This window comes from Odocoileus virginianus, chromosome 23, assembly GCF_023699985.2.
Source record: "Odocoileus virginianus isolate 20LAN1187 ecotype Illinois chromosome 23, Ovbor_1.2, whole genome shotgun sequence".
Lineage (NCBI taxonomy): Eukaryota > Metazoa > Chordata > Mammalia > Artiodactyla > Cervidae > Odocoileus > Odocoileus virginianus.
This window is the reverse complement of record NC_069696.1, coordinates 580,242-595,145: the sequence shown is the minus strand read 5'-3', so window position 1 is coordinate 595,145 and position 14,904 is coordinate 580,242. Positions and strand designations below refer to the sequence as shown.

General features: G+C 59.3%; 1 protein-coding gene across 2 annotated transcripts; it reads left to right on the top strand.

The window, feature by feature from the left end:
• Window positions 1-538: 538 nt before the first annotated feature.
• On the top strand, window positions 539-10,104 carry PTPN6 (protein tyrosine phosphatase non-receptor type 6). Of its 2 annotated transcripts, none has more exons than XM_070453087.1 (16): window positions 539-724; window positions 809-931; window positions 1,110-1,304; window positions 3,812-4,001; window positions 4,150-4,266; window positions 4,351-4,464; window positions 4,619-4,715; window positions 5,073-5,152; window positions 5,318-5,467; window positions 6,460-6,591; window positions 6,711-6,865; window positions 8,769-8,836; window positions 8,935-9,086; window positions 9,185-9,276; window positions 9,597-9,737; window positions 9,866-10,104. In XM_070453087.1, the coding sequence occupies exons 1-15, from the start codon at window positions 717-719 to the stop codon at window positions 9,709-9,711; spliced, it is 1,788 nt and encodes a 595-aa protein (XP_070309188.1). In that variant the 5' UTR covers window positions 539-716; the 3' UTR covers window positions 9,712-9,737; window positions 9,866-10,104. The 2 variants fall into 2 exon arrangements, with proteins under 2 accessions (XP_070309188.1, XP_020734401.1); XM_020878742.2 differs by having other exon boundaries at window positions 540-724; window positions 9,906-10,104.
• Window positions 10,105-14,904: the final 4,800 nt, after the last annotated feature.

Below are 14,904 nucleotides of genomic sequence, written 5' to 3'. Positions count from 1 at the left end.
CCAGGCCGTCTGGTTTGCACTCTGGTTTGCCTTTTACTGACCATGTGGCCCCGGGGGGGAGCTCCCTTCACTCCCAGAGCCTCAGGTTCCTTGTCTGGAAAATAGGAATAATGAAGGTACCTGCCTCACAGGGCTACTGTGAGGACATATCAGATAAGGCAGGTAAATACCGCCCAGCACAGTGCCTGTTGTCTAGGCAGACTCCGCTAATGATAGTTGCCACCCTCACCATTATTATTGGTTTGGACCAGGGAAGGCTGCATGGAGCAGGAAGAGATGGCGCGTGACTGTGTGGGTTCCCATGGACCAAGCATGAGCTGGCCTGGGGCGCTGGAGGCTCACGTGTGTCCTCATTCGGGTGGTCGTGTGTGGAGGGCCGCCCTCCCTAGGCCTTCGATGGCAGGCGTGTGGGAAGTGGGTCCTGTCCCCACCCCCACCGCCACCCCGTGCTTCTCCCCGCTCTGCCCTAAAACGAGAAGTGAGTGAGTTCCCCCAAGGGGTCGGCCGCGCCCCTTCCTGTCCCCGCCCTGCCGGCTGCCCCAGGCCAGTGGAGTGGCAGCCCCAGAAGCAGGACAGGACTGTGCTGGGTGGCAGGTGGCCTGGGCGCTGAGAGCCTTCAGAGCTTAGCCCCAGCGTCCCCCGCCTGCCCAGACTCAGCGGCACCACCCCGTTGCCTGCACACCTTCACCCCCCTCCCCGCCCCGGGCACCCCCAGGATGGTGAGGTAAGGGCCGAGCACCCGTGGTAGGCAGGAGGCAGGGCGCCCCATGGCCCTGTGGCCTCTCCTCATCACCTTCTCGGCCCCCAGGTGGTTTCACCGAGACCTCAGTGGGCTGGATGCGGAGACTCTGCTCAAGGGCCGAGGGGTCCACGGAAGCTTCCTGGCGCGGCCCAGCCGCAAGAACCAGGGCGACTTCTCCCTCTCCGTCAGGTAGGTGGCCTGTGGCTCCAGCCGGGGGTGGGGTGCTAGACCTGGGCTGCTCATTTCGCTTCCCTAGGGCCCTGGGTGTATCCACCCCAACTCTGCCCGGGACCCCTACCCACCCCCTACCCCCACCTGACCTCCACTCTCCCATCCACTGGCCTTACCACCACCGGGTGCCCTGCAGGGTTGGGGACCAGGTGACTCATATTCGGATCCAGAACTCTGGGGACTTCTACGACCTGTATGGAGGGGAGAAGTTCGCGACGCTGACGGAGCTGGTGGAGTACTACACGCAGCAGCAGGGAGTTCTACAGGACCGAGACGGCACCATCATCCACCTCAAGTACCCGCTGAACTGCTCGGATCCCACCAGTGAGAGGTGAGGGGCTTTGCTCCCTGGCCCGCCCCACCGAGAGGTGGGCTAGCCTCCCTGCCTTGGGCCTCTTCCCTCCGTGCGATCCGCGGACCCCCTTTCCATCAACCCCTAGGAAGCAAGAGAAGGTTGCCTGACCCTTCTCCAGGGTCCCTGTCCACCCATGCCCCAGGCCCTACCAGTGTCAGAGAGGCCTTTCCTCGTGGCCGTGTCTCCCAAATGGCCGGCTCTGTTGTTAGAAAGCTCTTCTTGCCTGAGACAGAATCTGACCTCTTGTAACTGTTCCCTCCCCAGCACAGGTTCCTATGGTTGAGGAGGAGCGTAGGGGTCAGCATGTATGAGGACACGTAGCCTCATCTCAGTGTCCCCTGAGAATGGGTCTGCCTTCTGGGGCTGGCTAGTGCTGGACTAGTCCCTTGACCAGACCCACATCGTTGAAAACTGTGTCATAGGGGTGCAAGGGCCCTATAGCTGGGCACAGGACAATACTCTAAGCCTTTCCAGCCCATCTTTCTGGTTTCAAAGATATGGTCCCCAGAACTGGGCTGGCTACTCTCCAGGTTGTCTCCCCAAAGTGTGGGCACACCCCAAAACTCTGCATTTTATGGGCGGGTTGGGGGGGTGTCTCATTTTCCAGCCGTGTCTCCATAATAGCTTCTATAATTAGGGGAAGGGCAGCTGAAAAACTCTGGGTTGTTATGGGGGCTTTTTCTGGCACACTCCTAGGGCCAAGCCAACTTATCCTTGTCCTGTATTTGTGCATCGATTGTCGAAATGATTCTGAACCTGGATTCTCTCAACTTTTGGTCTTTCTGAGATGCATGCCTCCCAGCTTGCATCCATATTTTGTTCAAGTCACAGGTTGAGACTGAGATCTAGATGAGGCTGGGGTAAAGGCCCCAGACTCACCTCTGGAGACCCTTTTGCCTGTGAACATGCAGCCAGGGATCCATTTCTGGTGAAGCCGCCGCCCCTAGGAAGGAAGCACTTGGATGCCCTTGCTTGCGTCTGTCCTTCCCTGGTGTTCACCGCCTCTCACCCTCTTCCTGCACCGCACCTGCCACATTCATGGGGATTTCCTGTCCAGATCCTCTTGGGCTCCTCATGACCTGGCCTCCTCCTTGTCAACAGCCAGGGTCCGGCCTACTGGCTGCTGCCAGAGGATGGGTGGATGCAGGGGTGGTTGAGAATGGAGCTGGAAGAAGAATGGAGCTGAGATGACCCCCTGGGGCCTGGGGTCAGGGTTCAAATTGTGGCTGGAAGAGGTCAGGGACAGAGGGACTCAAGACCAGGGTAGCTGACTTAAAGAGGGGCTTTTTGCTCCCCACACCAGGAGGCCTGGATTCACCCTTGATCCTGGGAGCCTGTGAGGAAGGCCCTTTCTCCCAACCTCCGCTCTGGTTTGCTCTGGTTCTTGGCCTTGGCAGCTGCCCCTCCTCCTTTGGGGGGAATTTGCATTTGTCCCCTCAATGGCTAGCTCTTTGCCTGTGGTCAGCCTGACATTTGCATGGAGACTTCCTCATCCTGTGGGGCCTGGGGGAAGAAGGTTAGCCCCCTCCCCACTGCTTGGGGGCTCTGGCCTATCCCTGAGCTGTGGGATATGGTGGCCCGGGGGTTCTGCACTGGGCTGGGGACCCTGGAGGCCTCCGAGCTGTAGTCTCCTCCGGGCCACAGTACGATGGGGTGGGACAGACAGGCCCCCTCCCTCCTTCCCCCCATTCCTGCGGTTGGAAAATGCCCCCCTTCCCCTGTCCCTGGGCTGAGGAAACCTCACAACCTCACTTCTCACTCTCTCCCCAGAAGGAGTTTTGTGTTTTTTCCATCACGTGGTTTCCTGTGGGGCTGGGCATTGCGGGGCTACAGTTTCCTCCTGGGAAGGGGGTGTGTTTTGGGGAAAGGTCCTAGTTCTGCTTTCTGCCCCTCTGAACCCCTTGAGCCTCCCCACCAACACCAAACCCCAGCAGCCCCTTCAGTGACACCACCTGGGGCACCCCAAACCACTCTTCACCCTGTGGGGCTTGTCCACCTTCCCGGACCCCAGGGGCACTTCTCCCCATCTCCTCTCCCTTGTGACTTCCGTCTCTCCCTACCCCATCGCTCTCTGTGGTTTGGCCTCCATCTGCATTTCTGCTTCCCTTGCCCAGCTCTTTCATGGAGACCCTTCCTGGGTTTCTCCCCTCTGAACATTCTGGATGTGGTTGTCTTTCTGCCTGTGTCTTCAACTTTCAGAGGTGGGCTTGCTTAGAAGTCCTGAGGCTTGCCACTTATCAGCCAGGTCCTTGGGCCAGTGTGCAACTGCCCAGCCTCAGTTTCCTCATCTGCAGAATGGGTAGTACCTACCTCTCATGTTTCTGTGAGAGTGACGGACCTACTTATAGTGGCAGATTTGAGAGCGTGTAGCAGAGCTCAGTTCGGCACATGGCAGGTGCCCAATTTCCCTCCCCCTCCCTGAGCATCTGCCCAGCGCCCGCCCCGGGCCTTAGTCTCACCTCCCCGGATGCCGTCTTCCCTAGGTGGTACCATGGCCACATGTCTGGAGGGCAGGCGGAGACTTTGCTGCAGGCCAAGGGGGAGCCCTGGACCTTCCTTGTGCGTGAGAGCCTCAGCCAGCCTGGAGATTTTGTGCTGTCTGTGCTCAGCGACCAGCCCAAGGCTGGCCCTGGCTCCCCGCTCAGAGTCACCCATATCAAAGTCATGTGTGAGGTAAGGCCTCTGGGCACCACGGAGGCACCCCGCTGGGGGTCCCCTCTGGGTCCACAGCCTTGCCCGTGGAGAGGGGCAGCCTGGGCTTTGGCCCGAGGCTGGGGGTCCAGGCAGGGAGACTAAGGTGGCCTGACTTGGCACCCCTCAGGGTGGACGCTACACAGTGGGGGGTTCGGAGACCTTCGACAGCCTCACGGACCTGGTGGAGCATTTCAAGAGGACGGGGATCGAGGAGGCCTCTGGCGCTTTTGTCTACCTGCGGCAGGTGAGGGGTGGGCCTGGATGCCTCCTCCCATTCCTTGAGCCTCTGAGCTCTAGAAGCGGCTGACTTCTGGCCTTCCCCACCCAGCCATACTACGCCACGAGGGTGAATGCGGCTGACATTGAGAACCGGGTCTTGGAACTGAACAAGAAGCAGGAGTCAGAGGAGACAGCCAAGGCCGGTTTCTGGGAGGAATTTGAGGTCTGTGCTGGGACCAGCAGTGTGAAGGGCGTGGGGTCCCAGGCAGACCCTGTCCCCTTATTCCCCTCCCTCACATTAGTCTGCCCCACCACGTCTATACCCGTGGAAACCCCTCTCTGGGCCTGGGGCTCCATTTCCCTGACTCGTCTCACAGAGTCTGCAGAAGCAGGAGGTGAAAAACTTGCACCAGAGGCTGGAAGGGCAGCGGCCAGAAAACAAGAGCAAGAACCGTTATAAGAACATCCTTCCGTGTGAGCACCCTGGGCAACCTCCAGCCCGCCCTCAACTCAGGCAGCGTCCACTCACCCAGGAGATGTCTCTCCCCTAGCTGACCTCCCCCCATATCAGACGCTCTCCTTCCCCAGCTCTATGAGGGGCCCCCACCCACAAGGGCATCCCCCCTTCCTCCAGGCTCCCAGAGGATCCCCTCATACCCACCCTACCCCCTTCTTCCTCTGAAACCTCCAACCCACACAGGTTGAGATCCCTCAACCCGTGTGTGTCCCCCACCCCAGCCTGCCCACAGGGCCTCTGGGCAAGGATGGCCTGGGAGCTCAAGAAGGGTTTCTGACCAGGGCCCTTCTTGCTTGCTTTCTATCCACTCCCAGTTGACCACAGTCGGGTGGTCCTGCAGGGACGCGACAGTAACATCCCTGGGTCTGACTACATTAACGCCAACTACGTGAAGGTCGGTGTGCTCACCAGTCATGGTGGGGTGGGGGCGGGAAATGGGCCCCGGCTCCCGGGGATGCTGGGTCCAGAGACACTGGGTGAAGCCAGAGCTGCTGCCATGGGGGTGTGTGTGTGTGTGGATGAGGGCTCACAGCCCTGCTCATCTCTGCACTCTGTCCAGAACCAGCTGCTAGGCCCTGACGAGAACGCTAAGACCTACATCGCCAGCCAGGGCTGCCTGGAGGCCACGGTCAACGACTTCTGGCAGATGGTGTGGCAGGAGAACACCTGCGTCATTGTCATGACCACCCGAGAGGTGGAGAAGGGCCGGGTAGGCTGAGCCCCACACTGCCCCCACCCCCAGGACTGCTCCACCACCATTAAGCTGGAGAGACACTTAGGACCACCTCAGAGGGCAAGGGCCTGACCTCCTTGGGGAACTGAGGCAGAAATCTGAGTACACGATGACTTCTGGGTCTCTGCTTCCTATCTGGGACTCCCTTGACCATCAGACCCAGATTTCCAGAGGCCTCCATCCCTTAAGTGTCCCCCCACCCCGTGCCCACCGTCCCCCTCGGGGTAGCAGCCCCTCCTCTCCACTCAGCCTCATTACTCTCTCTGAAGTCGGCCCCAAACCCTCACCCCATGGGCAGGCTGCCCCCTCGCATGGCACCCTCTGCCCTGGAGTGGCTGTGACCTGTGCAGAGCTGTGTGACCTCTGCGTTAGGCTGTCCCCCTGAGGACCCTGGTACTCAGGTCTGGTGGCTGCCCTCCAGCCCTCACCTCTGACCTGCCGGGCTCCTTCAGGTTTCCGTGCCTCTGCAGGAGCTCATTTCTCCTAGGAAGTGACTTCATCTCTCCTCCCTATCTCTGCCCGACAGACTCCTCATTTTTTTAAAGACCCGGCTCACATGCTCCCTCCTCTGTGAAGCCACCCCTGATTTCCTCCATTACCTAGAGGGAGAGTTAGTCTCTTCCTGCCCCCCACCCCCACCCCGGGCTCCTCAGCAGCTCAGTTCCCTGGCTCACCCTTCTCTCTGTGAGCTCCTGGAGGCAGTGCGCACCAGGCTGTGTCTTACTTGTGTCGGTAACTTCAGCCTGGTTGGCGCGGCTTCAGGTGCGAGGTCCGTACCAGCCCGCGTGTGTGGAATGACTTGCTGAGTGGCTGGTCTGGCCTCACCACCTGGAGCACGCTGAGCCAAGACCTAAGCCTCCGACCCTCGGCTAGTTCACCCATTCATCCATCAGAAGCTGCTGGGCTAGCACCGGGCACTCAGGCCCTGCCTCTGTGCCTCACGTCCCCCCTCCACCCTCTCTTTTCAGAACAAATGTGTTCCATACTGGCCAGAAGTGGGCAGTCAGCGTGTTTATGGACCCTACACTGTAACCAATTGCGGGGAACATGACACAGCTGAGTACAAACTCCGAAACTTACAGGTCTCCCCGCTGGAAAATGTGAGTGTCCCCTGCCCCTGCCCCAGGCTGGGGGCCCTGCTCACGCTCGTTCTCCTGGGTTGGGTAGAATGAAGCCACACGGGGGAGCAGGGTGCACTGACCCTATGTTCTCCACCCAGGGGAACCTGATTCGGGAGATTTGGCACTACCAGTACCTGAGCTGGCCTGATCATGGGGTCCCCAGTGAGCCTGGGGGTGTTCTCAGCTTCCTGGACCAGATCAACCAGCGGCAGGAGAGTCTGCCTCATGCAGGGCCCATCATCGTGCATTGCAGGTGAGAGTGACAATGATCATGATGTCGGTGATAATAATCCAAGTAGTAGCTGGCAAGTGAGTACTGCCAAGCGTCCTGCACTGTTGTAAGTAATTTACATATGAGTGCATTTAAAGCCTCCTGGGCCCCCCACCTCTTCTGGGTTCCCTGATGGCTTTCAGACCCATGGGTGGAACTTAACTTGAATCAAGCCCATGGCTTGATCCCCTGCCTGGAGTGGGGAGTCCCCGTAGAGATGTAGCGTCCGGTCCAGTCTAGTTCAACCTGCCATGTGCAAATGAGGAAATGGGTCAAGCCTCTTGTGAGGTCACCGCTGGTCCATGGGGGGAACCTGGAGCAGGGCTCATGGTAGGCCCAGATCCTGGTCACTCCTGTTTTTTCACACATACCTACCCACGGTGTTTCTCCTTGGGGTCGGTGTGGCTCCCCATCTCTTCGCTTTACCATCTGCAGCCATGAAGGGGAGGGGTGCCGAGGCCTCTTCATGCCGCCCCTATTTCTCCCTTCCTGCCAGTGCCCCCAGCTCAGCCCCTTGGCTCATGCACCACTAGGTCCACTGGAGCTTCCCATGTTCATGTTTGGGAGACCCTGCTAAGCTGGGGAGCTGAGGGGTCAGCAGTGAGCAGCAGGGCCCCAGCAGGCTGCCTGGCCTGGGTGGAGAGAAGGGGGTAGGCAGGGGTTGCTGGACAGATGTAGCTTCTGTAAATTCCAGCTCCTCCACTCCCTGGCTGTGTGATCTCAGACAAATGACTTCATGTCTCTGATCCTCAGGTTCCTTATCTGTACATGAGACCCTCACACTGTGTCCGGAGTACAGTAAATGCTCCAGAAGGGGGGATCATTCATGTTTTGATATCTCCTGTGGGGGGGACGGAGGTCCGTCTCCTTCCCTTCCCTTCCTGCTCCCTCCATGTGACCCAGGCTCTGAGGGCCAGGACTTCCTCCTTCTGCCCACCAGCTCTTGTGTGTCCTGGGGCAGGGCCGGGTGGGCTGAGCCTGGAGGTACCCCCCACGTGCCGTCTCAGGGACTCTACCTCCAGGGACAGGCTTATCGCCAAGAATGACCCTGCTGCCTGTGACCCCCCCCCCCCACCTTCTTGAAATCCCCATGGCCTTAATTTAGACGTTACAGGAAGGAAGTGGGTGAGAGGGTGTTATTTTTAACAATCTGGGTTTGAAATTAGACAGTGCGACTTGGGGCATCGGCCTGACTGGCCTAGTGGTGGAGGTGAAACTGGGGTCTCTGTGGGGTGTTGAGGCTGCTGGGGTCTGTGTGCCCAGGGGGTGGCGGCAGAGGGTGGGGAGGAGGGGAGACCTCCTGTGAGCTGCTCTCCCAACTCTCCTGAGCCCAGTGGCCTCGTGGCACGCCGGCGGGGGCACTGTCTTCACCCTGCTGTTGGGATCTGAAGAAAAAGGGAGATGCAGCCTTGCAGAAAGATGGTCCTCATGCGAGGAGGGCAGCCTGGCTTGGGCCAAGGCTGTGGGAGAGGGCCAGGGGGCCAGGGTGCCAGGGTAGTAGGCAGAACAGGTGGGATGGGGTCCTAGGTCTCCTGGGGTGGTGGGGGGAAGGGGGAGAAGTGGAAGCAGGTGGCGGGGCTGGGAAGAAAGACTGGGAAGGGCATCGGGGAGCAGCATTTTAGCACTTGAGTGCAAGGCTCTCCCCTCAAATCCTTTGGCTGGAGGGATGAGCGTGGGTGCAGAGTTGGGCAAACCTGTGCCCTGCCTGCCCCACCCCCACCGCACTAACCCAGCCAGGTTCCTGCATCTTGTATCACTGCCCTTTCCCTAAGCCCCACCCCTGCCTTCTGCCCGCTCCCTAAGCCCTGCCCCTGCCAGCGCTGTTTGAGCCCCTGGTTCCCAGCCTATGCATGCTGGGCCTCTCACGCGCCCCTTCTCTCCCCAGCGCCGGCATTGGCCGCACGGGCACCATCATTGTCATCGACATGCTCATGGAGAGCATCTCCACCAAGGGTAAGGGTGACCGGTGGGGGACGCTGGGACTGGTGGGTGAGCAGCCCCCCGCCTCTTTCTTCGCTCGGGGCCTGACATCCGGCTGCCCTCTTGGCCAGGCCTGGACTGTGACATCGACATCCAAAAGACCATCCAGATGGTGCGGGCCCAGCGCTCGGGCATGGTGCAGACGGAGGCGCAGTACAAGTTCATCTATGTGGCCATTGCCCAGTTCATTGAGACCACCAAGAAGAAGTTGGAGGTCATGCAGGTGCGGGCAGAGCAGGGGCCTGGCTGGGCTGAGGGGGCCAGTGGGCGTCATGGGATGCTGCTGGGACCACCGGCCTCCCACCACACCTCTCCCCGCAGTCCCAGAAGGGCCGGGAATCGGAATACGGAAATATCACCTACCCGCCAGCCATGAAGAACGCCCACGCCAAGGCCTCCCGCACCTCCTCTAAGTGAGTGGCCCCTGCCTAGCCTGACCTTCCTTATCAGGGAGGTTCGGGTTCAAGTATAAGCTTGGTTCTTACAACCTGTATTCACAAATGTCTCCTGAGTGCCCTTCCACGTGGGGCCTGGGCTGAGTATACTGATGTGTGAGATGATGCCCCTGCCCCTAGGAGCTTCTAGTCTAGTGTCAGGACGCTGTCAGGGCTGGTGTCCTTGCTTTCCTGGCCTCAGTTTGCTCACCTGTGAGATGGGGTGACCCCATGTCACCCCAGGCTGGTGCTGGGGAACCCCGCCCTTGTCTCCTGACCCGCTGGCCCCCGCCCTGCAGACACAAGGAGGACGTGTATGAGAATGTGCACAGTAAGAACAAGAAGGAGGAGAAGGTGAAGAAACAGCGGTCAGCGGACAAGGAGAAGAACAAGGGCTCCCTGAAGAGGAAGTGAGCCGGGCCTGTCCTGGGGCGGCCACGGTACGGCCCTTCCCTGGCCTGTCTCTGGGGCCCCCCAGCTGGGCTTTCTGCCCCGGATAGAGGGGGCGGCTGTGGCCTCACCCTGACTTCACAGACCCACCAGACCTGCGTCTTGTCTCCCACTCCAGGTCCAGCCCCGCCTTATCCTTTCCTCCCTTCCCTTTGCAGCCTCAGCCCCGTCTCTGCAGAGGCCTCCAGTGGATGACCCACAGCCTGAACCTGGAGCAACACCTCCCCCCCCATTCTATTGTAATTTAAATAGCCGTGTCCCCACCTCCCTCCCCTGGGATTATGTATATAGCCCAGCAAGGCCCCAGGCGGGGCCAGGCTGTTCTCCTCTTGTAAATAAAGCCTCTAGGTCACTGTGTGTGGGTCTCTAACTTGGTGTGCCTGGCGGGAGGGGGAGACAGGCAGGGAGCCTTCACAGTCTAACAGGTGAGTGTGAGCACCAGCCAAGTCTGGCTGTCTCTTCCTTTTCTTTAAAGTGGAGGGTGATCCTGCCAGGGTGGTTGTGAAGATCACTGAGGTCAGGGATGGTGATATAACTGGCAATAATAATTCATCACACTTTTTTTTTTACACATTGTATTTATTGCATTGCACTGGGTCTTAGTTGCAGCATGAAGAATCTTTTGTTGCATTAGGTGAACTCTTTAATTGCAGCAAGTGAGATCTACATCCTTGACCAGGTATGGAACCTGGGCCCCTTGCAATGGAAGTAGGAAATCTTAACCAAACACTGGACCACCGGGGAAATCCCAATTCATTACACTCTTGCCATGTGTCAGGTCTGGTTTAAGAGACTAAAAGCACTGTGGACTTCCCTGGTGGTCCAGTGGTTAAGACTCCGAGCTTCCAGTGCAAGAGGTACAGGTTAGATCCCTGGTCAGGGAACTAAGATCCTACAGGTCATGTGGCATGGCCAAAAAAATGTAAAAAACAAGACCCCCGCCCCCAGAAAAGAACAAAACCAAGACTAAACGTATTGAACCGAGGTACCTGTATCAGTCCGACAGACTGTCTCAGTGGGACAGACTGAGACACAGAGAGATTAAATAACTTGCTCGAGGCCACAGGACTGTTTGTTGAGCAGTGAAACTAAGATTTTAACTCAGGCCGTTGGGCCCCAGAGCCTGCATTCCTGGAAACGCAGCCGGGGTCACTCCGAGGGGGGACACAACCACATTCTCTGGCCTGACTTCTGGGTCCAAGCGCTAAGAAGATGGATCAAGGCCATGAAGCACAGGCCCAGAGCCAAGCTGCCTGCTGTCCCTGCCCTCTGGACACCTGGTGCTCTCAGGACCGCCTGGCTCCTCCCTTCCTGGGGCCACTGCTACCTTTAGGCTCTTGATCAGAGTCTTAGTTTTTTAAAAAAATGTATTTATTTGATATCTGGTTGTGCTGGGCCTTCATCACTGCTAGGGGTTTTCTCTAGTTGTGGCGAGTGGGGGTTACTCGTTGTGGTGTGTGGGCTTCTCATTGTGACAGTCTTCTTGTGAGACATGGGCCCTAAAGCGTTTGGGCTTCAGTAGTTGGACCACGTGAGCTCAGTGATTTCAGCTCCTGGGCTCTAGAGCACAGGCTCAGTAGTTGTGGCACATGGGCTTAGTTGTCCTGTGGCACGTAGGATTTTCCTGGTCCAGGGATCAAACCTGTGTCCCTTGCATTGGCCAGTGGATTCTTCACCACTGAGCCACCAGGCTCCCCTAGTTTTATTTTTGATCACTTTCTGTGTGTACGCAGTGGACAACAATGATTCCTGTTTTATGTTGATTGAAAATGCTGGTCTCCTGGGGAGTTGAGTCTTAGAGAGCCCTACTCGGTAAGGCCCGGTTCCCTGCCACTGGGCCTGCTGAGACTGGATGGTCATTTGCTCAGTGGACACTTTCTGTATTGAGTGTCCCCACGTCCCTGGTGCTGGAGCAGTGCTGGGGCGAGGTAGTGGATCCGATTGTTCCTGTCATTGTGGAATCGAGGAGACTAGTGGGAAAGGCAGACCCAGAAACAGTCCACAAACAGAGAATAAGTACAGACAAGAATTAAGAAGGAAAAAAAAAAAAACCGAATTAAGAAGGAAGCAAACAAAGGTGGACTTCCCAGGTGGTAAAGAACCCACCTGCCAGTGCAGGAGACATAAGAGACTTGGGTTCCATCTCTGGGTTGGGAAGATCCCCTGGAGGAGGGCATGGCAACCCACTCCAGTATTCTTGCCTGGAGAATCTCTTGGACAGAGGGGCCTGGCGGGCAACAAGAGTGGGACACCACTGAAGGAACTTAGCAGGCTCACAAACAAAGGTGGAGGCAGAGAGCTGGGATTGGGCAACTCGGCAGGCATCTCAGCTCCCTGGAGCTGTCACCCTCCAGGGGGTGCGAGGGTGGAGCATCACCTGTGGGCCTCCGGGCCCCTCTCCCAGCAACCCTTTCTTCCCAGCTGAGCTGCACAAAAGAAAGGCGGGTCCCACCCCTCGAACCGCCCTGGGCTAATTGCTGGAGGCTGGGACTTGGCTTCTCCTGGGCTTCGAGGTGGGTCCAGGGGTGGCTCTGCCTCATGAGGTGCCTGGTCCTTCTGAAGAGTGGAGACGGGGACTGCGGCCAGGGCTGCAGAAGCCCTCAGAACTCCAATCGGCCGGGTCAGTGCAGAGGTTCCTGACCAGGAACTCAGGACTCTTGGCAGGGGCCCCAACACTAAGGGTGAGGACAGGGAGGTGCCCCTCGGAGATCCCTGTGCCCTCCGCAGGCTAGGATGTTCTGGGTGGGGGTCGAACTCAGTCCCTGCTGAGCTGAGCCCCCTCTGACCTCAGGATCTCTGGCAGAGGACTCAGAGGAAAGGGCTAGCGGACAGGGGGCAGGAGCGGCTGTGGGGTGAGGCCCAAGGAGGAAGGCGAAGGGGCCCAAAGGCAGCTCTGTCCTTTGTTCTTCTGGCGACAAGGCCTCCCTGGCCTGGGCCCCAGATCCAAGGAGGCAGGTAGCAGAGGACAGACTGTGGCAAAGGCTGGGGGCCTCCGGTGGGATGACTAGGCCTCGGAGGAGGTGCCTGTGGCTGGCACTGGGAGGGAAGGGGTTAAGGCAGCGGGGTGCAGCCTATGGCGGGAGGACACACCTGTGCGCAGGGGCGGCGGGCGGGGCCCAGGTGAGGAGACTGCGCTGCCCGGCAGGAGAGAAGGAAGAAGGAAGAGTGGAGGCCAGGGCGGCTCCGAGGCCTTGAATCCTGGGCCTTGATTCCCCTTGCTCTCCGTGGCCCATGCTCTCTGGGGGCCAGGCGGCCTGGTGACAGGTAAAGACTATGGGAGAGGGGTCCTGGGGCCAGGCTAGGGATTGCTGAAGGGGTTTGAGGGCGGGGAGCTGGTGTGTGGGGGCAGAGACTGGCTTTGGGGGTGGTGGGGAAGGGGCTCTGGGTGGAGAAGAGATGGTCAGGGGGCTTCCGAAGTTCTGCTTGGGCCTCAGTGGATCAACAACCCAGGGTGGGGCTGGTGGCCGCTGCAGGCTCACCCGGAAGTGTCCCCAGGGACGCGGATGGTGGGGGATGGGGGCCTGGGCCTAGGACTGGCCCTGGATGGGCGGCGGGGTGGGAGCCCCCGTCTTACCCAGCAGTGTTTGGGTGCTGGTTGGGAGTCTCTAATACTGCCGGGTAATGATGGAGGCCCCTGTCTCAGTGCCAGCGACGTCCACGGCCTCAGGGGCTCCCTGCGCACAGCTGCTGGCGTCCCCACTCCCAAACCTCCCCGCCCCAGCCCTGGAGGCCCCCTCTTTCTGAGTGGAGAGTGCTGGCTGGCTGGCTGCCCACAGAAGGGACACAATGGCCCCAGCCCCTCCCCCAACCCAGTGGGATTTGTCATCTGGAGGATCTAGGACCCACAGCTGACCTGGAGTTTAGGATTGGCTAGTAGACCTTCAAGAGACCTCAGCTGGCCCGCGGCCAGGGTCCCTGGAGGGACTGGCCAGCTCCAGCCTGGATGTCTGTGACCTGCTCTGGGTCCATCTTCCAGCACAGTGTTGGATGGTCTAATGGTGAAGCTCCTAACACTGTCTGGTAAAGATGGCCCCCGGCTGGTGCCCTCGGCAATGACCTTCAGGGAGGCCTGAAGACTACGGAGCCCTCCGGACCAGCAACCTCTGACCTTTACCCTTGGGGAGGTGGGGGAAGTCACTAGGAAAGGGAAACAATAGGAGGAATCAAAATGGCTGCCTCAGAGCCCCAGGGGATCTGGACACACAGGCTGGTTCTCTGGGCACCTCCATCCCCTTCCTGCCTCAGGGATGTGAAGGAAATGAAATTGTGGACTGGACTCTGGCTCATTCACCTCTCCCCTGGAGCTCCCAGCTCCTTAGGGCTTTGTCTCCCTGTCCCTGTCATGACAGTGAGCAGGGGCCAGTTAATCTAATTTCTTCAGAAGCCGAGAAGCAGCTGAAGGTGAGCCCCTGCTCTCTAACCCCGTCACCAGAACTCCCTGACTTCTGCACACACTTCCGCCCCAGGTGCCGACCATCCTCCGGTTCCCACCCTTCCCTGTCTCCCTTAATACAAGGAATGGGACACGGGTGAGGTGGCACGTGAGCACAGCCAGTGGGCTCCTTTCTCTGCCCGCTCAGTGAGGGCGGCATCGAGGAGGGAGGAGGCGACTGGTCTGTGGGGTAGCGGTGGGGGCAGGGCTGTGGGAGTGAAGCCCACCTCCAGAGGGCAGGCCCTGGCTGAGAAGAGCGGGCAGCCTGGGCAGGTGACAGGATCCGCAGGGCGGGGGGTTGAGCACGTAAGCCCTCCGGTGAGCTCAGGTGGTCTCCCCACAGTTGCGTGGAGCCTTGTTACCAAGGAAGCAGCTCCTGTTGGGATCATCAGATTTTTGGTCTAGCTCAGCAAAGCCACAGCTGCTCCGGCCTTAGAAAAGGAGATGTTGGTAAACAAAGGCGAGATGCGGTTTAGGAGGGCGGGGCGGGGAGTGCAGCTGGGCCTGGACCCCAAGGCCCGCGGTTCCCACCGTGGTCCTGTTTTGGATCCAGCTCTGCGGGCTTCCAGGGTGAGCAGCTGGCCAGGCTCTCCCGACCTGCCCCCGACAGCGTCCTCGCGCCCCCTGCTGGCAGAGACGGGGGAAGGACCCGGGAGTGCGCGGTGTGCGCGTGCGCATGTTTGCTTCCCCATGGGTGCCCTCCCTGGCCGCAGTCAAACACACAC